The 24,444-nt window shown below is 58.1% G+C and overlaps 2 protein-coding genes across 3 annotated transcripts in view; one reads left to right on the forward strand and one right to left on the reverse strand.

The window, feature by feature from the left end:
• The first annotated feature begins 7,581 nt into the window (after positions 1-7,581).
• SLC19A1 (solute carrier family 19 member 1) lies at positions 7,582-12,834 on the forward strand. Its single transcript, XM_061379283.1, has 6 exons — positions 7,582-7,754; positions 9,799-10,096; positions 10,699-11,446; positions 11,655-11,847; positions 11,932-12,073; positions 12,176-12,834. The coding sequence occupies exons 2-6, from the start codon at positions 9,872-9,874 to the stop codon at positions 12,365-12,367; spliced, it is 1,500 nt and encodes a 499-aa protein (XP_061235267.1). The 5' UTR covers positions 7,582-7,754; positions 9,799-9,871; the 3' UTR covers positions 12,368-12,834.
• Positions 12,835-13,057: 223 nt separating this feature from the next.
• The window catches only part of COL18A1 (collagen type XVIII alpha 1 chain), a 36,612-nt gene continuing 25,225 nt past the window's right edge, over positions 13,058-24,444 (reverse strand). For both annotated transcript variants that reach the window (XM_061379281.1, XM_061379280.1), the window contains 40 exons: positions 22,738-22,821; positions 22,599-22,658; positions 22,326-22,443; positions 22,119-22,222; positions 22,007-22,033; positions 21,757-21,927; positions 21,632-21,658; positions 21,489-21,551; positions 21,319-21,405; positions 21,143-21,196; positions 20,914-21,063; positions 20,723-20,776; positions 20,518-20,562; positions 19,695-19,835; positions 19,539-19,610; positions 19,423-19,449; positions 19,275-19,319; positions 19,073-19,135; positions 18,694-18,729; positions 18,533-18,622; positions 18,425-18,454; positions 18,240-18,266; positions 18,066-18,128; positions 17,872-17,946; positions 17,745-17,780; positions 17,604-17,657; positions 17,305-17,379; positions 17,062-17,133; positions 16,842-16,884; positions 16,687-16,749; positions 16,560-16,603; positions 16,365-16,487; positions 16,127-16,271; positions 15,973-16,046; positions 15,756-15,884; positions 15,591-15,626; positions 14,608-14,880; positions 14,330-14,527; positions 13,970-14,085; positions 13,058-13,885 (listed from right to left, as the gene is read on the reverse strand). In XM_061379281.1, the coding sequence (XP_061235265.1) occupies positions 13,672-13,885; positions 13,970-14,085; positions 14,330-14,527; positions 14,608-14,880; positions 15,591-15,626; positions 15,756-15,884; positions 15,973-16,046; positions 16,127-16,271; positions 16,365-16,487; positions 16,560-16,603; positions 16,687-16,749; positions 16,842-16,884; positions 17,062-17,133; positions 17,305-17,379; positions 17,604-17,657; positions 17,745-17,780; positions 17,872-17,946; positions 18,066-18,128; positions 18,240-18,266; positions 18,425-18,454; positions 18,533-18,622; positions 18,694-18,729; positions 19,073-19,135; positions 19,275-19,319; positions 19,423-19,449; positions 19,539-19,610; positions 19,695-19,835; positions 20,518-20,562; positions 20,723-20,776; positions 20,914-21,063; positions 21,143-21,196; positions 21,319-21,405; positions 21,489-21,551; positions 21,632-21,658; positions 21,757-21,927; positions 22,007-22,033; positions 22,119-22,222; positions 22,326-22,443; positions 22,599-22,658; positions 22,738-22,821 (3,408 nt within the window). In that variant the 3' untranslated portion in view covers positions 13,058-13,671. The remainder of the gene's footprint in view (positions 13,886-13,969; positions 14,086-14,329; positions 14,528-14,607; positions 14,881-15,590; positions 15,627-15,755; positions 15,885-15,972; positions 16,047-16,126; positions 16,272-16,364; positions 16,488-16,559; positions 16,604-16,686; positions 16,750-16,841; positions 16,885-17,061; positions 17,134-17,304; positions 17,380-17,603; positions 17,658-17,744; positions 17,781-17,871; positions 17,947-18,065; positions 18,129-18,239; positions 18,267-18,424; positions 18,455-18,532; positions 18,623-18,693; positions 18,730-19,072; positions 19,136-19,274; positions 19,320-19,422; positions 19,450-19,538; positions 19,611-19,694; positions 19,836-20,517; positions 20,563-20,722; positions 20,777-20,913; positions 21,064-21,142; positions 21,197-21,318; positions 21,406-21,488; positions 21,552-21,631; positions 21,659-21,756; positions 21,928-22,006; positions 22,034-22,118; positions 22,223-22,325; positions 22,444-22,598; positions 22,659-22,737; positions 22,822-24,444) is intronic.

A 24,444-nucleotide genomic window follows, 5' to 3' on the forward strand; every position in this document is an offset into this window, starting at 1 on the left:
CCTTGGTAATGGTTTGTTTCCATGCCCGTCAGCACAAACTCCTGGTCACTGAGTCCAGCATTGAGAAAAAGAAGGAAAACCCCCCGACATGGCATCATGTGTGTATTTTGACAGACAGGAACAAGGGGGCTCAGACATGGGTTCATAGAATCATACCATGGTTTAGGTTGGAAGGGACCTTAAAGATCACCCAGTTCCAATGCCCTGAGGAACTGGGCACCTTCCACTATGGCAGGGGGTTAGAACTGGATGAGCTTTAAGCTCCCTTCAACCCAAACCAGTCTGGAGTTCTATGATTCTATGATTTGATGTCCTCTTGCTTTGCTGCAACCCCCCAGGGAAAACACAAGCTCTTTGGGAAAACTCACTGTGCGGCTGGTGAGGGATACACCAGGCGGGATGGGGGCGTTTGCCCACCGCATCCCTGAGTGGTACACCTTTGAGATGGGAACCTCAGCAAGGTGGTTTCATCTGTATTGTATCCCCAGCCCAATTCCTGTTGGAGGGAACCCTGCTCCCATCTAGTCCGGCTGCTGCTTGGCTGCTTTGGGGTCTTCAGTGCTGCCGCTCATGGTGCAAGGGAGAGAAGGCTCCTTCCCTGGCCTGTGTTCCCATCATCCGCATTACTGGGTGTTTTATGCAGACAGAGGCAATGATTTTAATGTCCTAGTGAACAAGCTGTCAGGACGCATCAGCCTCAAAAGGCAGACTTCAGAGATGGCTTCTCCTCCCAGGCACTGCCTAGGCAAGGAAAACCAATTCCAGCTCTGCACATACACACACCATGCATGTGCCAGCACTGCCTGTGATTTTCCAGCCTTCAACAAAACACCCTTCAAACCCCCATACATCAAGAGTGGGGTGAGCCCCAGGTTGGGGGGCTGTAGTTGGGCACAGCCATAGGGCAGGCAGAGGGGGCAGCCCCACAGGCAGGAGCATGATGTGATGGGACCTGAGCGCCCGTCAAGAGATGAGCTGAGAAAAGCCATGAGCAGAGCTGACATCTGCCCCCTGGGCAGGTACATAATGAGCACAGACATTGTCCATTTGGGGAGAGAAGGTAAAGATAAGAAATTCCCAAGCTGACACCTGGCTGCCTCCATTGGTATTCCTGGTAAGGGATGGGGAACACAGGGCAGTGGGTGAGTGGGATGATGGCATCATTGTCTCAGCATCTCACTTGTGCTACCTGGAGCTTCCCTCTTTATTATCCCTGGGTACATCCCTATGGGATCTGGCGGGGTCCCACATGTCCCCATGTCTGATGAATAGGGACAAAGGGGGAGCACGGTCCTGGGTCCAGTGGCACATCAGACCTGCTCTTAGCCAGGATATAGGCACAGGAAAAGGCTCCCATGTCCAGTGGTCCATAAAGCATCACCCCTCTTGCTGCTTCCACAAGCCTAGTCCAGTCAGTCCCTATAAACCCAGCCTCCATAGCCCACTTGTCATCAGCTCTTCCCTAACTTCCCTCCAGCCTCCCCGCTATCCACCACCTTCAACCAGTGTCTGCTGATAACACAGGAGCAACAGAGCGGGAGAAGGGAGAGACCTGTATCACCCCTCGGTTTTCCCCTTTGGAAAACCTGGCTCTAAAAGCACTAGTGAGACAGCAAACTCCTCCTATTTATGCTATTAACCCCTGTTTACCCTTTTTTACTCCTGTTTACCCATAAAAGCCTGGCAGGCACTTCGTGGTCCAGCTGGGAAAGCCCATATTGAGATGCTTTCCTTTCATACCTCCCTGCCTGCTTTTCCAAAGGCAATTATAAAGTCATCAAATCCCAGCCTGGTTTGGATTCAAAGGGACCTTAAAGCTCATCCAGTTCCAACCCCTTGCCTCTGTTTAAGTCTCTTTGGGGCCATCCTAGGTGGAAGGGGAGGTCCAGAAATGCCCAACAGCGGTTGCCCTGGACCAAAGACATCATCTGGGGCACAGCAACTCCTCCTCAGCACCCGATGACCTGCTGGCCTGGAGCAGATGGAGCGGCTGCAAATCCCCCTGTAAGCCAGGGAAGAGTAATAATCTCCTAGAGGACAAATGAGCTGCAAGGGGGGAAACCCAGTATCCTGCCTTTTCCTTCCTCTTCCAGCAGATGTCAGCAGCATCCAGCATTCCTGCAGGGACCACAGCATCCCTGAGGGTGGGGAAGGCAGAGCCCAGGTCTTGGGTACCTGGTGGAGACCTGGTTTTGGTACAAGCAGGCTCTTCATTTAGGTGGCAAGAAGTCCTTGCTGGGCTTAGAAGGCATTGGGAGCAGCCACCAGAATGAGATGCACCATTTACAGTGGAATCTCTGGTACCTCCTTGCCTATGGGGAAGGATGGGGATTAAGTCCATTGGACTGGGCCAGTTTAGGTCCTCAGGATGGGATCTGGAGAGCCAAATGTGTGCTCTGCAACACCCAGACATCACTAAAATATGTGATGCACTAATGGTGTTTAAAGTTCTTCTCCAGCCTAGCTGATTCTATGAGTCTATGGCAAAGCACCAGAGCCAGAGCTGAACCCCAGCAGCAGACACCACCCCAGGCCAAGCCTGACCTCTGCCTTTCAGAAGGGTGTTTGTGCCCAAAAGCCCCCAAAGCAGAGGTGAGCCCAAGGAGATCCAGAGCCTGCATAGCCCAGTTCCTGCTCATGAGGCCGTTCCCAAACAGCCAACCCTCTCTAATCCATTTTCCTTCTGCTCCAGAGGCAAGGAGCTCAGCAAATCTGGTGCAGATCTCTGTGGCAGGGATTGTTGTTGGTGACAGGCATGTTAGCTCTCAGGAATGGTTAGGAAGAGGAGGCTGCAAGCCAGGGGAAGGATGGAGACCATACAGGCTGGGGCATCTGGGCACGGATTGCATCCTGGTCCTCTGACAGAGGCACATGGATGGCCAGCAGAGCCCTGGATGAGGTGTAATACACATTACCTGAGATTCATAGGATCAACCACATTGGAAAAGACCTTTAAGCCCACCCAGTCCAACTGTTTCCCAGCACTGCCAAGGCCATCATGGGGCAACTGCCCCATACAGGGAAGGGCTTCTGGATCTCCTCTCTATAGGTGCCCAAAGCATTCCCTTCATGTTATCACTCCAATAAAAGCCATATTTGAAGGCCAGAGACACAAAGCAAGCCAGAGTGTGAGTGACTCCCTCTGCTTCAGCTCCTGCCCCAAGCAGGGCCATTCCAGAGATGAATTCCAACCTGAAACCTCCACATCCCATCATTTCCAAGCCTTCCATTCTTTTCCCTGCTCTGCCATAACACATAAAAAGGTGAAGATATTCATCTCAGGCACCGAAGACTGGATACCCTCACCCACTGCCATCACCAAGAGGTCTCCTTCTTATCATCTCAGGGATAAGCCAGCATCACTCTGGGCACCCCTGGACCTATGGTGCAAAAGCATCCCCCAAACAACGGGCCCTGTTGAAGGGGATTGGCTGCCTAGCAGCAAGGATGCTGGTGCAAAGATGTCATAACCAGGAATGTGCACCGGTGACATGGGAGGACTCGGGGGGCAGTGCCTATGCCATGGTGTCCTTGCACACGGTGGTGACCCACAGCAGCACTCCCAGCCCCACACTGGCTGTGCTTTGGTGTTTCATAGAATCGCAGCCTGGTTTGGGTCAGAAGGAACCTTAAAGCTCATCCACGCAGGGAAGAGCTTCTGCCTAAGAGCTCATCTCAGTCTCCCCTGTTCTGGCAGGTTAAAGCCATTCCCCTTGGCCTGTCCCTACAGGCCCTTGTCCAAAGCCCCTCTCCAGGTTTCCTGTAGCCCCTTGAGGCACTGGAGCTGCTCTAAGGTCTCCCCTTAAGGAGCCTTTTCCTCCTTCTCCAGGATGTCCTGGTGCTGGTTGCTCCCCTCATGCCCACCAGAGCAGGTCTGCATCCTGGGAACACCCATTTAGGCACTTCAGCATCATGCAGCTCCAGAGATGCCACCACCCCAATTCCCTAAGGACAAATGGGAAATGCTTGGAAGCAGCTTTTCCCAATCTGGGGCCATCCAGGACACTTGAATTTTCCCAAACCCCATCACCTTGTGCTGGGAATGTCGGGACAAGAGGGTTTTACTCCTTGGTGGCAGAGATTCCTGAGTCATCCTCCAGCCCATGCCCTTGAAATGGAGCCAAAAAAGCTTTTACCCAGAGCAGGCAGCAATCAGGATACCAGATCTGGAGCTCCAGGATTAACCCCTTCCTGGCTTGGTTGCCCTTGCATGCAGACCCTCTTTCGCTCTCCTCAATGAAGGCTTTTCCCCCTGAGTTTTGGGGTTCAACAAAGGGAAGAAGTGATTGAAAACATAATTCAGAAGCACTTTGAGCATCCCTTAACTACCTCCCAGCGGGGTCTGGCAGTGGTTTCAGCATCTGCATCCTTGGCCACCAGACCAAGGGTTTCCCTCTTACATCCTCCTCCCACAGGCCACTATGGAAATGCTCCTAGAAAGCACGGATTAGGTGATGGAGACTTTGGGTGCTGCTTTAACTCCAATGGGGCTCTCCATCCCCAGACCTACAGCCAGAGATGGTCTGCACTAGGTGCTGCTCTCCATCCTCTCCACTTCTGGAAACCCATGTCCACCGCCCAAACCCTGGCACAGGATCCCACCAGTACCATCATTCCCTTGTTACCGCATCCCTTGGGATGCAGACTCTACCTTCTCCTGCAAGCATGGAGAACATGAACCATCCACAGCCAGGAAAGCCTGGAATGCAGCACCCGGCTTCTATCCCACATCCCTGGCACCATGGAACCCTATGGGGCACCGTGGCCCTGGAGGTGGCTGCCCTGCGGTGCTCTGTGCCGTTCCCATGCCGCATCTGCTCTGAGGTGGGGATGCTCTGCAGCACTGAGGCCACTGGAGGATGCTCCTCACAGCATTGGGCTGCTTACAAGGAGGCATTTTCCACCCTCTTCCTCCCCAGCATGGGTCAGCAAAGCCCCACATAGACTCCAGGAGGAACCTACTGTGAGGAGCTGGGCAATAAATGCTGCCCCAGTAAAGAGCCAAACAGACCTACCCCTCTCAACCCATGGGATGAGGGGTCATGGTACACACATGCTGAATGAGCCAGCCCCATTTCAGAGGGAGAACAAAAAGGTCCCAGGTGGGTAAATGAGCTCCCAGGAGGTGATTCACCCACCTGTGGGGAAAGCTTGGAGACTCTCCACAAACAAGGCCTGAGCCCCCTTCCTCCCCCTGGCATTGATGCTGGGGCTGCATCTGCCCCATAAGCTGCTCAGGAACAACCACCAGACCAGTCCCAGTGGGACGCTCACACCCAAACCCCACCATCCAAAAGCCATAACCCAGGGCTCACCCTCCACGGCATCCTGCCCATCACCCATCCACACCCACGCTGGACCAGTCACCCCACTTGGGGACCCCCTCTGTGGTGCCAGGACACCACTTTGGGGCTTGTTTGGGCAGAGAAACTTGGAGCCAAGCAGCATCAGGGTCCGCGACGGAAAACTCTCAGCAGCCTCATAGGAACTCACGGGGCGGAGGGGGAACCCTCGGGACAGGAAAAGGGGGGATCCCGCTGTGTCCCCCGCGGTGCCACCACCCCCCACCACCCCGTCCATGTCCGCGAGTGGGGGACCCGGCACCTCCCACCCGACGGATGGGTCGAGGGCAGCTCCGACAGCCCGGTCCCGACAAACAACGTTATGGGAAGGAAGCAAGCAACGCCCCAGGGAAGGCAGAGCCCTACCTGTGCCCGGACGGACGGCGAGAAAGGTTGTGGGGCGCAAGGAGGGAGCGGGCAGGGGCAGGCAATAACAGAGCAGACGAGCGGATGCGCCCTGCCCGGCCCCCCGGCTCTGCCCGGCCCCCTCCGGCTCTGCCCGGCCCCCTCCGGCTCTGCCCGACCCACCCGGCTCTGCCCCTTCCCTTCCCTGACCAAGCCCCAGTTCTTGCCCCTGATCCTGGGTCTACCCCAGCTCCTGCCCCTGTCCCATCCCTTGCCCGTGCCTCTGCCCATATCGGAGACCCTGCTCAAGCCCCTTCCCCAGCACCAGCATCATCATCAGACATTCACACTGCACCAGCTCCTGCCCTTGCCCCTACCCAGTCCCTTCTCCTGCCCCAGCCTCCCCCTGCTACAGCGCTTGCTTCTGTTCCTTCCTGCTCCAGTCCAGCCCCTTCTCCTGCCCCTCTCCAGCCCCTTCCCCTGCTCCAGTTCCTGCCCCTTCTCATGCCCTGCCCCTATCCAGCTCCTTCCCCTGCTCCTGCCTCTGCCCTGCCCCTCTCCAGCCCCTGCTCCAGTTCCTGCACCCTTCTCCTGTCTCTGCCCCTCTCCAGCCCCAAGCCCCAGAATCCGGGCACTGGAGGATGACACCCCTTGGGCTTGGGGGGGTGCTCCCCCCATGTGAGCCCTGTGCTGCCAGCACCCTGCCCTCTGCACAAACGCATCTGCCCGCCCGGCCCTGGCACCCTTGGGTGCTATCCCAAGCTGGGGGAGCCTGGTCAGGGACTGGGGCTGGTAGCAGCAGCATCACTTTGTCAAGGGACACGCACTGGGGGTGGGTGCATGGGGGTCCCAGTGTCCCCAGACGCACACCCTGGGGTGCTTCTGCTGCATGTAAGGAGGCTGCCACTGCCCTGGCATGGAAAGACAAGGTTCCCAGCACAGGCAGAGGGTATATGGTGGGCACAGGGAGCCTATGGACACGTGTTGTGGTCTTACCATCCTCCCCAGGACTGATCTCCTCTCCTGGGAGAAAACTGATTTGGGGATCAAACATGCCATCATTTAACACAGGACTTGGGATGTCTCCACGCCCAGTAACACACCCTGGCTCTATCCGTTGGCTGAGAAAAGGAGGGAAACCCCCAGTGTAATAAACGCTGCTGCAGGCTTTGCCACCCTGGTTTGGTGCTAAGCACCAAAGGGGCTCGGTGGGGTGGGAAGACGCCATGCTGCACCCCTCCCAGCCCTGGATGGGAAGGGTGTTGATGATCCCTGGATATCCTGGATCCCGCTGCCGCACTGGAGGCAGCAGCACATCAATATTTCAGCGGAGTACCCGAGCCCTGTCAGGTTGCATTTGCTTCCAGCAGGATAAGCGCTGGAACAGGGGGTGGAGAGAAGATGCTCTCAGATGTGATGATGAGCCCTGCACCAGCTCCAGGGCCCGATCCTTCTTTTCCCTGTACGGATGCTCTTTCCTCTGGGACCAGTGCAGGTCCGTGCTTCAATCCCCGTTGTAAAACATGCGGAGGGGGTGTGGTTTAGGAATAAATCCAAGCCGCTTTGGGCAGCGGGGCATTAAATCACAGCGGGGAAGCCAAAGCGGAGGGATGCGATAGCGAGAGGGGCCACGCAACCCAGAGGCCGCTGTGGATGGGCGGAGAAGTAACCTCCGGCTCAGTAGGGAGGGATTTTCCCCTTACTCCCCCTCCATGCCTCGGATCCACAACCACAGGCTGAGAGGGTTGGCACTGCCCCCCAGGGGCTGGCCGGGCTCCGGCTCCTCCTCCTCCTCCTCTTCATCCTCCTCCTCTTCCTCTGCCTCCTCCTCCTCCTCCTCCCCTTCTTCCTGCCCGCTGCACTGTGGAGCTTGTAGTCCCCGCGCTGCCCCGCGCTTGAGGCACGGCCACGTTTTCTGAGCCCCCCCCCCATTCCCCTCAACATTCTCCTCCTCTTCCTCATCCTTCTCTTCCTCGCTGACGATCCGGCTCTTAGCGGGACCATAGGGAGCCACGGGACCCCCGCACCGTGCCCGGGCCCGCCGCTTCCATGCCCACTGCCCCCCAGGTACGGCCCCGGGGGCTGCGGGGGTATGGGGTGCTGCAGTACCCGGGGTACCTGCGGGGAGGCGGGTGCCCACCGGGTGCCGCTCGGGATGTGGGGTGCCCCCAGGGTCCCCCTCTTTCATGTGTACCCCAATTCCTTCTTGAAGGAGCAGGGTGTTGGGGGCAGAGAGGATGCAGAGAAGTGCCCACACAGTGGATGAGGATGTATTTTGGGGAGGTTCTCGCTTTGGTTTTATGGACCAAAGCACCCCCGTCGCTTCGGTGGCTTCCCCACTATGTATGTCGCGCTTTAGCGGTGCCACCAACATGCGGCTATGGGGAGAGCATGTCCCTATATCCCCCACCTTTGGTCCTGTCCCCTCTGTCCCTTGGTGGCTTTGGCTCCTGTGAGGAGCTGTGCCGGAGCTCGTGGCCGCGGGTTGACGAGTGCATGATGGCGATCCCTTGTCAAGGTCACAGCACGGTAACCCAGCGGTCAGGTTCACACTGCCCGTGCCCTGCGCCCTCTGCACGGAGCCGGGAGCGTTCCTGGGGACCTGCACCCGCCTCCCTGGGAGCAGAGGATGGGTCAGAGGGATGGATGGGTCGGGGCTTGGGGTACCTGCATGTGCCATGAGTTCCGAGCCAGCACCCCAGGGGACGGTGGCACCAGGGCACCCACACAGAACTGACTTTAGTGCACATGGTTTCCTTTGGCTCAGGGAAGCATCCATCCCACATGGATGTGAAAGGAAATGGGGAGCAGTTTGGAGTGGAAGGTAGACAACAGCCCATTGGGATCCCATTGTATGAACCCCCCCCCCCTCCCCTTCCCGAGAGTCTCTGCTAGAGATGGTGATCGCTCACATCCAAGCAGGATAAGTGGGAATGGGGCATAGTCCAGGAGGGCACAGCGCAGGGCTGGGGTAGGCATTCAGTGGGGGCTTAGCCATTGCTCCTTGCCCTTCCTGGCACAGAGCCCTTTCCAGCACCAGCAAGCACCCAGTAAGCCTTGTAGCCCAGGGACCTATTTAAGGGTTATTTACCCCCGTATTTTGCCTGGCTGTGAGCTTGTTTTGGCAATGCTTAGGTGCTGAAATCCCATGGGAACACCACTGGAGCTGTGAGTCCTCATGGGCACCCTGCTTCCTGCTGCTGGTTCTGATCATGGCCAGCTTTTCCCAGCTTTCTCCCACCTTTTCTCCCCATTAGCTGCTTGTGTTATGTGGAAGGGGGTTCTCATCACACAGGATGGCAGTGGTGGGGGCATGGGCTGGGACCATGGACTTGTTATTTAATGGCTGTGATTAGTTGCTCTGCAGTTAGCAGGGTCATTGGGTTTCTAGACCTTGCTCCCACGGCGTGGATTGGCACACAGGGATTTTATGGCTCAAAAAGCAGCTGTGGGAGTAGGGAGCACGTAGGAGGACGCCCAGTCCCTGCCTTCATCCCGTGACCACTGATCAGGCCTCCCCAGCACTGCCAGCTTTCCCATGGGTAAATCTTGGGATTTAAGCATTTAATCCCCCTCCAGACCGTGAACCTTTGTGGTGCTTTGCATCCTCCCCATGCTGGGTGATGCTGTGTGAGCACTGCATCCCAACCAGGGGAGAGCAAAGGGGCAGCCACAAGCCTATGGTGTCTAACATGAATGGCCCCGTACCCAGTGTGCACATGAACTCACTTTCACAACCAGCACCATCTCCCTCCAGAGCACCCCTGGAGCAGGGTATCTGCATCCCTCCACCTCTGAGTCTGCAGTTCTGCTTCAGAGACAGGGGAAACCCCAACTCACCAACTTCTAAAAGGGAGGAGAAGATGATGGGAGCTGAGGAAGCAAACCCAGGTGCTTCCTGCATCCAGGCTCTTTGGGAGGAGATGCCCAAATGCTGCCTGAAACAAGCCCCCCCCCATCTTTCCTCTTTTCCTCTTGCAAGAACTCGCAATAACTTGTAAGCCTGCTTTTCCTCTTGCAAGAACATCTCCTGGGGAGAAGGTAGTGCTGTTTATTTGCCTTGTGATTATAGAGGAATTTGAGCCCGTGCCAAAGGCTGCTTTCTCCCCAGGAGCTACAGCGACGTGGCTTTCGATGCATCAGAGCGCGCCTGCAGCCGGCTGCCCACAAAGCCCATCTAGCTGATGGTCCCCGGGATAACGCTGCTGTCCTGCTGCAGAGCTGGTGGAGCCATGCCCAAGAAGGATGAGGATGCCAAAAAGCCGGCATCGGAGGCTGCACCGGACCGGCACTGGAAGCTACAAGTCTTCTACCTCTGCTTCTATGGCTTCATGACACAGATCCGGCCTGGGGAGAGCTTCATCACCCCCTATCTCTTGGGGCCTGATAAGAACTTCACACAGGCAGAGGTGAGCCACAGATAGCCTGTTCCCCCCTTTCATCACCCTGGGGCTGGCCAAAGCATCCTCCTGTGGTTCTGGGGTGCAGAGGGGGTGCCACATTCCAGACAATGGGGCATGCGGTAGGGGATGGAGGAGAGAGAAGGTGATGTGGTATGGGTCTGTCTGGCAGCATGTCCCTGTGCCACCACGCTGCAAGGGAACCCTGTCCCTTAACTCCCAAGCTCAACTTTCCCCAGTATTAAAAGCCTTGTCCCCAGGCTCGCAAACAGGTATGGGGGGAGATGCCAAAACCCTGTCCCACTAAGGGAGACCCTCCCATGCTGGTGCACATTAGGGGACACAGAGCTGAGTTGATGGCAATGATGGGGTTAGATGAGGTGGGGCCCCATGCCGTTGTCCCCTGACCAGGGGATGCTGGCTCTGATCCCAGCAGACTGCTGTGTCCGTGGGAACTCCATGTTCCCAGCATGGAAGGGAGCCGAGTCTTAGCCATGCACCCAACTGAGAGCTCCATGAGCCACATTCCTTACGGAGGAGGGGGGTCAGTGGCTTGTTCCTATGGGCTGGGTATGTCATGGCCATGCTCATCCCCTCCTTGCATGTTGCAGGTGACCAACGTGATCACACCGGTGCTGACCTATTCCTACATGGCCATGCTGGTACCCATTTTCCTACTGACGGACTACTTGTGCTACAAGCCGGTGCTGGTGCTGCAGAGCCTGAGCCACATCTCCATCTGGCTGCTGCTGGTGTTGGGTACCTCTGTCCTGGCCATGCAGCTGATGGAGTTCTTCTATGGCATCACCATGGCCGCCCGCATCGCCTACTCCTCCTACATCTTCTCCCTCGTTGCTCCATCCCGCTACCAGCGTATGGCCAGCTATTCCCGCTCCGCTGTCCTCTTGGGTGTCTTCACCAGCTCGGTACTGGGCCAGCTCTGCATCAGCTTGGGCGATGTCTCCTTCCTCACCCTCAACTATGTCTCCTTGGGCTTCGTCAGCTTCGGCCTCATCCTAACCCTCTTCCTCAAGCGGCCCCGGCGCAGCCTCTTCTTCAACCGTCCCGATGGGGCCGTGGATGGGGCAGTACCTACTGAAACGGACAAGATGGCAGGGGGGGATGGTGGCAGGGGGGCAAAGGGATGGAGGGACATGGCACTGTGCCGGATGCTGCAGGAGGTGGGAGCGTTGGCCAAGCAGCCCCAGCTTCGGCTCTGGTCCTTGTGGTGGGTCTTCAACTCCGCTGGTTACTACCTGATGCTGTACTACGTGCAGATCCTCTGGAATGAGATCTACCCGCCCACAGAAAACCGCCGTGTGTACAACGGAGGGGTGGATGCTGCATCCACGCTGCTGGGTAATGGTTGCGTAGCTGGGGACAGTGTGGGATGTATGGCAGTGCTGGGGAGGACTCCACTGTCCTGCTGCATCCCTGGGAATGGCAGACCTTCATGGTGTTTTGGGGTGTTTTGATAGAGGTAATAGGGTGAGCATCATTAGGCTGGGGGATGTAAGGTGGTCCCATGCTGGTGAGGTGTTTACAGCATCCTTCATCCTCTCTCCAGGGGCTGTTGCCTCCTTTGCTGCTGGCTACTTGAAGATCCGCTGGACGCTGTGGTCAGAGCTGGTGATCGGGATGGTGACGGCTTTCCAGGCGGGATTACTGCTGCTCATGAACACCACCAGCAACATCTGGCTATGCTACGCTGCCTACGTCCTCTTCCGCAGCTCCTACCAGTTCCTAGTACCCATTGCCATGTGCGTGGTACCCATGGAGACCCACTTTCAGCCCAGCAATGGGGCTGGTACCAGGGGTTCACTGGTGCTCCATCTCTTCCCCAGTTTCCAGATTGCTACGTCCCTCTCCAAGGAGCTCTGTGCACTCGTCTTTGGGGTCAACACCTTCTTTGCCACGGCGCTGAAGACCATCATCACCATCATTGTGGCTGACAAGAGGGGCTTGGGCTTGTCTGTGCATCCCCAGGTAGGGATGGGGAGGCACCTAGGATGGAGGTGGTTCCTTAATGGTGTGGGATGAAGGTGGGGGCTGCGAGCGTGGTCCTCTCCCCCCTTTCTTCTCTTACAGTTCTATGTGTATTTCGGCTACTTCACGCTGCTGGCAGTGACCTACCTGCTGGCGGCTGTTGGTGTGGGCATCCGGTACAGCCGCCACAAGCAGCCAGGAGAGCTGGTGTTGGCCAAGGAACCATGCCAGGTCCCCGCAGAGGTGCCACCAGCACAGGAGCAGAGGCTGGATGCTGGTGCTGTGCGAGCTTGAGCGCCAGCGCCGCAACCACCGTGCTTGAGTCTTGGCTGCGTGAGCATCACCATGCGTGTAGGCTGATGTCCCACCATTGATCCGTGGTGGACACAACCCCTTGGGACCTGTTTTTGGAAGGGCTGTGGTCCCCCCCGGCCACAAACATAAGCAGGATGCCCATGGTTGCCATCACTTGTGACCACACAGGGCTGTATGGATGGGGTGCAGTGGTTCTCCTGGCCATCACCACCCCATCATCGTGCAGAGCCAGCCTACGAGAGGATAACGTTTCTTTATTCAGTGCCTTTAGAAAATGGTTTATAGGACACAACTGACACAAAACCAAACCAATCCACAGGCTTTAAATTGCATTAATGACACAAAATACAGTAGACTGTAAGAAATAGAGACCGTGTGACTCGTCACACAGCTTTTATGGTAAGAAGTCCCATACAATAACAAAAAAAAAGCTAGTTACAAATGGATCTCATCTTTCTTTTTGTTCTTTAGCACCTTAGGTTTGCCCACCCCCCTTTCAAAGCAGCTTTGCTGCACCTCAGCCCTTGGCGTGCAGCAAACCTGGTGTTGGGGAAGGGGAGGGTGATGGCGGTGCTTGCCCTCAGCACCACACGTGCATGTAAACACATGCTAAGGGCACGCCTGGCCCCACATCGGGGCCACCCCATTGCCCCAGTCCCCCCTTGTGCTGGTGTGGGGTGCGTGGAGGGGATGGTCCCCCCCTGCAGCTGCTGGCTGGGAGGTGGGGGTGAGGATGATGATGATGGGGGACTGGGTGGGATGGTCCTTGCCTTGGTAGGATGGAGACCATCTATGGGGAGCCCTGGCACTGCCATGGGACAGTCCCTTGCTTGGGTGGGATGCTGGGGTTTTGTCTGGAGAAGTCTCCATGGCCTCAGCATCAGGGATGGGCGAAGAAGATCCCTTCTTCTTCTTGGGTCCAACCCCAAGCTCCTGGTGAAGACAGCGTGGGGCTGGGGGGGGACGGCCAGAGAACCCCTGTAGGCTTCCCAGGAGGACACACCACATCCCCCTGGAAGAGCATCTGAGCAGGCTGGGGGACACAAGCTGAAGTGGTTAAATATTAGGAGTTAGAAGTGGAGCCAGAGGAGGAGGAAGGCAACCTGACTACCTGCAAACCCCTGCCAGCCGAGGGTGATGATGATGATGGTGATGATCTCTTTGGTCTGTGGGAGAAGCAAACCCTGCGGGGCAAGGGCATGTGGGGCCTGAGGACCACGGGGGTGCCGGGCTGGCCTAACCTTCCCTGGGGAGATGCGGGGTACCCAGGGGACAGGAGGGTATCACTTTTTGGCAGCGGTCATGAAGCTGTTCTCGATGCAGAGCACGATGAAGGTGTGTTGGCAGCTGCTGGCCTCCTGCTCCAGCAGCTTCCCGGAGCTCAGGGAGGAAGCCTGCCCAGTGGCTGTGTTCTCCTCTGTCCTCCATGTCTCACAGTAGCTCTCGGGCAAGCGCCGGCCCTTGGCATCTGAGCCATGCCAGACACTCTTCTGGGGCCTGCAAAGGAGGAAGGTGAGGAGCTGCTGCTGCCCCACACAGTCCAGACCCCATCTCCCCTCTTTTCCCCCATTCGGCACTCACCATCCTGCATCCCTCAGGACATCCCGGCCGTCGAAGGAGAGGATGCGGGAACCGGCTCGCAGCGGAGCCCCGCTGCCAGTGAAAAGGGCTTCCCAGTTAGTGAAGAGCACTTCATCCTGGTAGGGGGATGGAGAAAGAAGGGAGAAGGAGCATCATAGGAGCTCCACATAATCTTCATAGAATCCCAGCTTGGTCTGGGTTGGAAGGGACCTTAAAGCCCATCCAGCTCCAGCCCCGTGCCATGAGCAGGAACACCTTCCACTAGAGCATTTCCCACCCAACCTGGATGCTCAGTGCCATGCAGATGGCTGGGGGCTCACAGGCGGTGTTGTTGGGAAGGGGATGGAAGCACACACATACCCGGAGGTTGACGATGGGCACGGTGGCGCGGTCAGCCCTGCGCACGATGCTGTAGAGGTCCTGCAGGCGGGAGGACAGGAAGGCGCGGAAGGTGCCAGCCAGCCCGACCTGCCGGGCTTGTTGGAAGCACTGGAAGTCAGCCCCCCGGATGCCGCGCATGCCACCGCTCAGCGGCGTGTTGAGGGCCACCAGGTGAAGCTGCCAAGAGGGGACAACATTGAGGGACGCGGCTTCATCAACCAAGAGCATCGCATCGCCTCCCCTCTGCCAGCACTCACAGCAGGCTGGAAGTCCTGGTGCACATGGGCAGCCACCGGCGCCGGATCCGGGCGGCGATGGATGTAGTAGCTGTTGAGGAGCTCATGCTGGTGATGGAGCAGGGGCTGCTCGGGCAGGCGGTGCTGGTTGGCCACCACCTCGTCCCCGCGCCAGGGTCGGGCAGTAGGAGGGGGACTGTGATTGCGGAGGGGATGCAAGGGACCCCGGGGCTGTAGAGCGGGCTGAGGGCCACTGTAGTGGATGCTGGGCAGCTTGTCGTACACCTCGTTGTCCTGGGGAGGGAAGGGAGATGGGGTGAGGGTGGCAATGCCCCCGGTGGGGGTGAGGATAGAGATGCAGGTGGAGGGCGATATGGTTGGAGATGGATGGAGATAGCTGGAGATGGAGATGGGAATGGCATGAGGATGGTTGGGGGTGAGAATAGAGATGCAGGATGGGGGTGAAGATGGTGGGGGATGGCTGGGGATGGAGATGGCTGGGGAATGGATGGAGATGAGAATGGCATGGAGATGGCTGGGGACAGACATGGGAATGGCATGGGTATGGTTGGAGCTGCGGATGGAGATGGAGATGGCTGGGAATGAATGGAGATGGAGATGGGAATGGCATGGGGATGTTTGGAGCTGGGGATGGAGATGGTTGGGAATGAATGGAGATGAAGATGGGAATGGCATGGGGATTTTTGGACCTGGGGATGGAGATGGTTGGAGATGGAGATGGTTGGAGATGGAGATGGTTGGGAATGAATGGAGATGAAGATGGGAATGGCATGGGGATGGCTGGGGATGAGGACAGAGATGCAGGATGGAGGTGGAGATGGTGGGGGATGGCTGGGGATGGATGGAGATGGGAATGGCATGGAGATGGTTCAAGCTGCGGATGGCGACGGTTGGAGATGGGGCTGGAGATGGTTGTAAATGGAGACAGTCAGGGATGGGATGAGAATGGGGATGAAAGATGGAGCTGGGAGACAAGCACTCACCAGAGCTGAACTGGGCATCACGGTGTGCTCCTCCAGCTGCAAGGCAGAAGCACATCAGATCCCAGCTGCCCACTTTCCTCCCCAACCGCCCCCATGGATCCCCCCCCAAACCCGCCTGCAGCACCCTGTGCTGGTGCCACCCCAATGGGTCCCATCGCAGCTCACCAGGACACGGCGGATGCCACCACGCAGGCGCACGTAGAGCTCCTGCCGGTCGCTGAGGAAGATGAGGCTGCCCTCGGGCAGGTCCTGCACGGTGCTCAGCATCACCTGGTACGTTGGCAAGGTGCGGAGCTGCGGGCACAGAGCACAGTGGTGGTCATGGGGATCAGGGCTCAGCTGATGGATGGCAGCCACCTCCCTGCCCAGAGCTCCGCCTCACCCCCAAGGACATCCCGCTGCTGCCTGGTGGTCCAGGGGGTCCTGGTGGTCCAGGGGGTCCAGGGATGCTGATAGCTGGTGGGGGAAGAAGGGGGAAGTGAGGAAAGCTGCAGCATGGGTAGGGATGCTGGGGGTGCAGTGGGGAAGGTACTCACCTTGTCTATGGGGACCAGGGAAGGAGGGTGGACCAGGGGGGCCGGGAGGACCAGGAGGGCCCTGCCGCCCCTCATAGCCGATTCCAGGGGGGCCCTGTGGTCCAGGAGGCCCTGGCAGGCCAACGATGCTGTCCCCTTTGGGACCCTAGGCAGTGCGAGAGAGCATCCCTGGAGCAAAGCACCCAGGGGTGCCTCTGCCCCCCATGCCCCCGTCATCCCTGAACCACGGGGTACTCACCGGCAGCCCGGGGTAGCCCTGGGGCCCTGGGGGTCCTGGCAGCCCGGAGAGGCTGGGGTTGTAGATGGGGATGCTGCCCGGCTCACCCTTCTCACCCTTGGGACCTGCATCCCCCTTGTCACCCTGCAGGATGGCACAGCTTTAGGGTGGGCATTTGGGGTGCAGCCAGTACCCATAGGTGGGCAAAGGGCTTACCCGCAGGTTGGCACCAAAGTGACTTGGGTCATAGGGGAAGTGGCCTGCGGAGAAGGAAGAAGGAGAGGAAAGGATGGGCATGAGCCACTCGCTGCCCACCTCTGCCCTATGGGGACTGGTCACCTACCTGGGGGTCCTGGGGGTCCAGTATCACCCTTCTCTCCCTTTTGTCCTGGGAACTGGTGGAAACCTGCATGGAGGAGCAGAAATGTCATCCCATCATTCCATCTCTAATGGAGGTACCACCCTGCTGGGGGTACCAGGAGAGAGACACCCCCTTACCAGGGAAGGCTGGCAGCACAGGATGTCCGGAGTCACTGAAGGCCTGTGGGAATGAAAAGGAAGTGGCTGCAGCATCCTCAGTGGGATTCTGATCCAGCCCCACACGCTGGATGCCACTGGAGCATCCTCCATCCCATCTAGCCAGGCAAGGGGCACTGGGGGGGACCTGGTGACCACCCCTCAGCATCCCCCCCATCACCATGCCCATGTTGTTACTCACATTGCTGCTGTCATACACTATGCTGCCAGGGGGCCCGGGGGGCCCTGGGGGGCCTGGGGGTCCTGGGGGACCCTGATGGGGAGAGAAGCTGTGTCAGAGTCCTGCAAGATGGGCTCTCCCCATAGAGGGACACCAAAGGCCATCAAGGGGGAGTCAGTCCTCAAGGAAGGGAGGCATTGGGCTGGGGTCCATAGGGAGCCCCTCAGTGCATGTACCCAGGGTGGGGGGCTCAGTGATGCTCACCCTCAAGCCCATCATGCCACTGACATCTGCGGGGTCCCCCTTCTCACCCTTCAACCCATTCATTCCAGGACGTCCCTGTTGGATGAGCAGCACAAGGATGAGCATCATCCCCCTCCTAGTGCCACTTCCAGCACTGTAGCATCACCTCCAGCACCCCAGCATCACCTCCAGCACCCTGGCATCACCCTGACCCTCAGCGACACGGCAGAGACTGGGATGCAGGATGTGCAAATGGGATGGGGGGACACGGTGGAGGAGGCGATGGCTGAGGGGACAAACAAACCGGGAGCAGGTCTTACGGGTCTGCCCGGGAAGCCGATCTCTCCCTTCATCCCTGCTCGTCCCTGGGGACCCTGGAAGGCGAGAAGAGATGAGGATGCTCAGAGCGGGGACACCCCCATGGGATACGAGGAGGATGGGGATGGTTGATGGTGACTTACAGAGGGTCCTACTGGTCCTCGTAGCCCCGGCTCCCCCTGTGGATAGCGGAGTGGGAAAGGGCATCACCCCTGGGCCCTCCTGCCACCCATCCGATGGGATGTGCCCCCATTCCTGCAGTGCACCCACCTTTTCTCCTTTCACCTTTGCAGTGACCACGGTCCCATCGGGGCTGATGATGACACCAGGCTCCCCCTTCTCCCCCTGTAAGAAAGGAGGAGGAGCGAGGGGAGATGCAGGGATGAGGGTCTCCCCTCCCATAGCATCATCACCGGCACCCAGGCAGGATGGGGGACCAGGCAGAGGTGGCCTGGAGGAGTTACCTTCAACCCTGGAATGCCCTGGGGACCAGATGCACCCCTGTCTCCTTTCGGTCCCACCGGGCCCTGCAGTGAGAAGCACATAGCCTGTATCAGTCCCAACCCACCAAACCCCCTTGGAAGCATCACCAAAGCTTGCTTTCACCCCTGTGGTTCCCAACCCTGCCAGGGACTCACCGGGAAGCCAGCATGACCCGGTCTGCCCTGCAGAGAGAAGCAGAGATGCTTAAGAGCAAATCCCTCTTCCCCTTGGGGTTGGACTAGATGGGCTTGGAAGGTCCCTTCCAACCCGAGCTGTTCAATGATTCCCAAAGGAAGCAGTGCCCTCCTCCAATGGGAATGGGTGGCAGGTAAGCACCTACCTCTGGACCAGGAAAAGCCATCAAGGACTTCTGGAAAGGAAGACAAAATGGGGTTTTTCACCTTGTGGTGTCCCTCGGTCTGTCCCCTCCCCAGGAGCCCTCACTTACATCTTCACTTGAGACACCAATGACCTGCCCAGGGGGACCAGGGGGGCCCGGGGGACCAGGCAGCCCCACACCATCTTGGCCACGCTCGCCCTAGAGAAGACACAAGCCATCAGTGCCCATGCCACCAAGGGCCTGTCCCCAGTGTCCCCAGTGTCACCCACCTTCTCGCCAGGGCTGCCTCTGTCACCTTTGGGTCCCTGTAAGGAGAAGCAGGCAGGGATGAGTTTCTCACTCAGCACCTCACAGTGGAGCCCCCCCTACTCCTGCCTGCACCCAGCAAAGACATTCAGGCCATCACCATCACCACCACCTCTGCCTGCAAGGACCAGGTTGGGATGCTCCCACATGGAGATGGTGGTGGGCAGGGCGACAAGATGATGGGGACAGGATCCTAAGCACATGGTGAGCCTGGTCTCAGAGCAGGAGAACAGCTGAAGGCAATTGACGGGGTTGGATTTTGGCTGCTGGGGATGGAGCTGCTGCAAGTGATAAAGGATGAAGTGAGGGGGCTGATGGAAAGGGGGTGCTGATGTTCCCTACCTGTGGTCCAGGGAAGCCCTCCAGTCCAGGGCGGCCATCCACACCAGGAACACCAGCATCTCCCTGCAAGGAGAAGCAGGAAAGAGTGAGACACAGGATGGAGCATCCTCCCAGCAGGGATGGGGAGCACAGGGATGCTGCCCAGTGTCCTGCAAACCCAAGTGCTCGCTAACAGCTCATCGCAGTCTCCTGGCATTCCTACCTTTGGTCCGGGCAAACCAGGCTGCCCGGGGCTGCCAGCCTCCCCCTACAAGGAAAGAGTTGTCAAAGCAGGAGCATCCCCACAGCCTGCCCATGGGCATCCTGCAAGGATGGAGCTGGGTGAAGAAGGCGTTTGAGGAAGTCCTCACCTTCACCCCTGGCAGTCCTGGCACCCCCTGCAAGCAACAAGAAGGGGTCCATAAGAACTGGGTGGTGGGAAGGGACATGATGCTCTAGGAAGGAAAGGAGGGAAGCACAGAGCTACCTGTGGTCCTTCGGGTCCACGTGGTCCAGGGGAGCCACTGGCAAACAGCAGCCCCGAGCCCTCCATGTCACCCTAGGTTGGAGGGGGAGAAGGGATTGAGCCATGTCCATCCCCAGCTCCATTCCATCACCCCTCATCACCGGGGTCATCACTTACAAATCCAGCCTCGTAGCCTGGCCCTGGTGGTCCTGGGGGGCCGGGGGGTCCCGGTGGTCCACGGGGTCCCATGGGCCCAGGAAGACCAGCTAAGCCTGGTTCTCCTGGGATTCCTGCTGGTCCTGTTTCTCCCTTGCTGCCCTGCAAAGGGGATAAGGAAAACAAGGCGAGAACATCCCGTATGGAGCCAGGCTGAGAACATTGGGGCTGTCCAGCCTGGAGAAGAGAAGCTGCGTGGAGACCTCAGAGCAGCTTCCAGTGTCTGAAGGGGGCTACAAGGATGCTGGGGAGGGACTCTTCATCAGGGACTGTAGTGATAGGACAAGGGGTAATGGGTTCAAAGTGAAAAAGGGGAAGCAGCGCATCCCCTCCCACATCCCCAAACCACCCGTTGGGACAGGACACGGATGCTCCCTATCTGTAGAGGGGCTTTGTGGGAAGGGGCACTGCTCAGCGTGGACATCCTTCCGCGCAGTTGGCTCCAGCTCCCCATGCAATGCGCACGGTGGCCACAAGAGGCTCGTCTACACTCAGAAATGCGGTATCATTGAATCCCAGCCTGGTTTGGGTTGGAAGGGACCTTAAAACTCATTCAGTAAACGGGCAGGGACACCTTCCACTAGAGCGGGTTGCTCCAAGCCCCTGTGTCCAACCTGGCCTTGAGCACTGCCAGGGATGGGGCAGCCACAGCTTCTCTGGGCAGTGCTATGGGAGGAACCCAGATGCCAGCATTCCTCTCCCCATTCTGGTTCAAGGTGACCCCCCAAGCACGATGCACCTGCAGCTTGCACAAGGAACCCCCCCTAAGAAACCCCTCCAGTACCTTGGGTCCTGGTGCACCGGGGAGGCCAAGGTCACCCACATCACCCTGGGGAGGAGTAGGAGGAAGAAGAGAGTGTGAAGATGCTGCTTAGCTCCAGGCAGGGGTGGGTTGGTGCTTCCCAACCTGGGGATGGAGGGAGCTGGGACCAGGGGTGTCTGGGAGCCCTGGTGTGCTCCCAGGGGGATATGGGGCAGGGGACACTCACCCGCTCTCCTTTGGGCCCCGGCTGCCCAGCTGCCCCATGGCTTCCAGGAGGACCCTACAAGACACCCAGGAGCTGGCTCCAATGCAGCAGAACCCCATGGCACCAGTGGGCACCACCACAAGGCATAGTTATAGCCCCATTGCTATGGGGTGGCCGTGGGATGGGTCCCTTTGGCCACCACTTACACCTACCGCTGGTCCTGGGGGCCCGGGGATCCCATCCCTGCCTGGCAATCCCGGAGGTCCCAGCAGGTCTGTGTGGTTCATCCCAAACCGGCCCGGCTCCCCTGGTAAACCGGGAACGCCGGGTGGCCCTGGGGGACCGGGTGGCCCTCGAGGCCCCTGGAAGGAAAGGAGAGAACAAGGGCTGAGCACATCCCGGCATTCCTGGCCGCTGGGACAAGCACTCATCCACACTCACCCGCAGGCTCTCCAGGTCACCTCCGAAGCCAGAGCCCTCCATGTCAATGAAGGTCTTGGGGAGAAGAAGCACAAAGGTGATGTCAGGCATCACCAACCAGGGTCAGGGTACCTGTCAGCATCAACCCATGGCACTGGGGCTTGATGCTTCCCCATCCTTATCCCATGGGCACCTACCAGCTTGTCATGCTTGGGGGAAGGCCCTGGTGGTCCCGGGGGGCCAGGTGGTCCAGGGGGTCCCCTCGGCCCCACGCCTGGCTCACCCTGGCACAGAGGAGAGGCCATGGTTTGCAAGCACATCCAAGAGGAAGGGGGGACGGTGTCATATTGTGAGCACCAGCACTCACCTTCTCCCCCTTCACACCAGGCTCCCCCGGCGTCCCGGGGAACCCCTGCGGCCCCATATCACCCTGTAAAGGGGGGGTAGGTGTCAGTGTGTGGCAAGGCAGAAGTGGGGCCAGCCCCCACCACCCTGTCACCACACACTTACTGGTTTGCCGTCCTCGCCAGGATCTCCCTAGAGGTGGCAGAGAGGGAAAAGGTCAGTGTGTGGGCAGATAGATAGGGAAGTGAGGGGGGAACAGGGGATGTTTGAGGTGTAAGGAGTTGACTCACAGGCTCTCCATCCCTGCCGGGGGCTCCATCCTTCCCTGGTGGTCCTGGGGGACCAGTGACCTGCTCCACTGCCAAGCTGTCAGCGTGTCGGGATAGGGTCCCGGGGGGACCAGGGTTCCCTGGTTCCCCTTTCTGGCCCTTGGAGCCAGGGTAGCCAAAGCCAGCGCTGCCCTGGGGAGGGAAATGGGGATGGATGGCACATCCTCCGGGATGTGCATGGCTTCACCCTGGCTCCTGCAGTGATGCTCACCTTAACGCCCAGCTCTCCTTTCTCCCCCTGCAGGACAGCAACAAAGAGATGCAGGTATCAAATGCAGACACATCACCAGCATCCTCCATCCTCCAGCAAGCATCTCACCCACCTTTTCGCCCTTCACAGTGCCTGGCCCCACAATGCTGCTGGTTCCCACATCCCCTTTAAGGCCATGTTCACCCTTCTTCCCCTTGTCGCCTCTGGAGCCAGTGCCTGGGGAAGGGAAAAGGGACATGGTCATGCTTGGGGATGGCAACCCCATCACATCCCTGCTGGCGTGGCCCATGGGGGGAAAGGGAAAGCTGCTTGGCATTACCTCCCCTGGAGAGCTTCTCCTCTGCTCTGGTCCTCTCAGCTTGCTGCAGGGAGCCCCCACTGCCCCCCACAACAGGGGGAGAGGTGACGGGGATGGCATCTATCAGTCCTGGGACACCCTGTGCCAACAAGGGGACACTGCGGTGCCATTCACCTCCTGGAGCCCTCCCAAAAGGGATGGGTACCGAGACCCCATTGAGCATCACAGGACCTCATGTCTCTAAAGCCTTGGGGTCCTGCTCATTGAACACAGCACCCATCGGCATCAACTCACCCCAACCTTCCCCAAGGGTTGGTGTCCACCTTCTGCCCCACTGCCTAAGTCGCCGGAGGCCTGCAGGAGAAGGGATGAGCCAGGAGCAGGGGACAGCGGCCCCTCAAAGCCTGCCCTTAGATGAGCTGCAAGCACTCACCTCTTCAGCATCATCCTCTTCCTCCTCGCACTGGCGCTCAGCCGCCCGTGGGTCCCCATGTAGCTTCAGATCAGCAATGACCCCCTGGAAGGAAACCATGCCAAGGGTATTCTGCACCGTGCAAGAGTGCTCCGCATCCAGCATCCATCCAGCTTCCAACCATGTAGCCCCAGTTCCCAGCACCACTGGCGTGGCATGGTAAAGCCATGTGCCAGCTCCATCACTGGAGCAGCCAGGATCCATGCTTTTACAGGGATCTTTCTGGCAGTACTCCTTGTTTCTCCTCTCCGGAGGGCTCCCCAGCTGCAGACCTCCTCTCTGCTCCAAGCAACGGCTGCTGGGAGCTCCGGTTTTGTATTTCTTAGGCTGAGCTGCACTTCATTACCATTGATTGGGGTTTTGCAAGCACTGTGTGCATCCAAACCACTTGTTTATACAAGGAACTGCCACAGATCCCTTCCTAAGGATGCTGCCCTCAGACAAACACCCATAGAATCACGGAATGGTTTGGGTTGGAAGGGATCTTAAAGCACATCCAGTTCCAATCCCTGCCACGGACAGGGACACCTTCCACTAGAGCAGGGTGATCCAAGCCCTGTGTCCAACCTGGTCTTGAACATTTAAAAACTCCATAATCTCTGTATTTGCATAGGGCACCCTGTGCCAGCACCTCAGCACCCTCACAGTAAAGAACTTCTTCCTTACATCCCACCTGAACTTCCCCTGTTTCACTTTAAATCCATCACCCCTCATTCTGTGGCTGAGCTGCCTGGGAGGGCAGCATCCCCGTCTCAGCTGGGGTCTGGGTACCAGCCTGAACCCCCTGGCTCCCACAGCAAGCAATGCCCTCGCTGCTGGGGTGGGACACGAGGATGCTGCCAGGATAGGATGCTGCCCATCCATCCTTCTGATCCCGGCAGGGGACCACGTTGGGAAGCAAGCTTGGAGAGGGCAGATAGCTCTTGCTTTCTGTCTCTTCTCTGTCTGAGACACCTACAATAACATTTGGGCTCATTTGAAAGCAAAGCATGTCACATCTGGGAGGGAGAGCTGCTCTCAGGAAACACCATGGGGTTAAGAAAACAACAATCAGGGGCAGCTGCAGTTCAGCCAGGCTGGCTGTGACATTATAACGTGAACATCTTGTGTATCTATTATAGGATATATAAACACCTATCATATGTTATAAATATATTATGGCTATATTATGTTTCTATGTGTGTGTATATGTATATACATATATATGTGTATGTATATATAACCCTCCCACCAGCAAATGCTCCCCTGCCAGACTGTGACCTCCTCCAGCTGCTCGCCCTGGTGACAGCAGCTCTATTCCACCCCTCTGCTCCCCACTGAGCACCAGCAGCAAGCCCAAGCTTTGATAAATGCAACACCCCAGCCTGGCCTTCCTGGTCCTGGCGTTTACCAGGGGCACTGGAAATCTGCCTGACCCAAAGCATCCCCATGAGGATGGTTCTAAAGGCACTTTGAAGCCTTTTGCCTCAGTAAAGGAAACAGCGGCACTGTAGGTGTTATCCTGCATTCAGCTGCAAACAAACCCTCCTGACAGACCCTATTTGCAGTAACTATCATGGAATCCCAGACCGGTTTGTGTTGGAAGGGACCTTAAGGCTCATCCAGTTCCAACCAGGGGCACCTTCCACTAGAGCAGCTTGCTCCAAGCCACATCCAAGCCTGGCTTCT

This window comes from Neopsephotus bourkii, unplaced genomic scaffold (assembly GCF_033783945.1).
Source record: "Neopsephotus bourkii isolate Nb327-2 ecotype Australia unplaced genomic scaffold, CSIRO-AGI_Nbou_v1 NB_1768, whole genome shotgun sequence".
NCBI lineage: Eukaryota > Metazoa > Chordata > Aves > Psittaciformes > Psittacidae > Neopsephotus > Neopsephotus bourkii.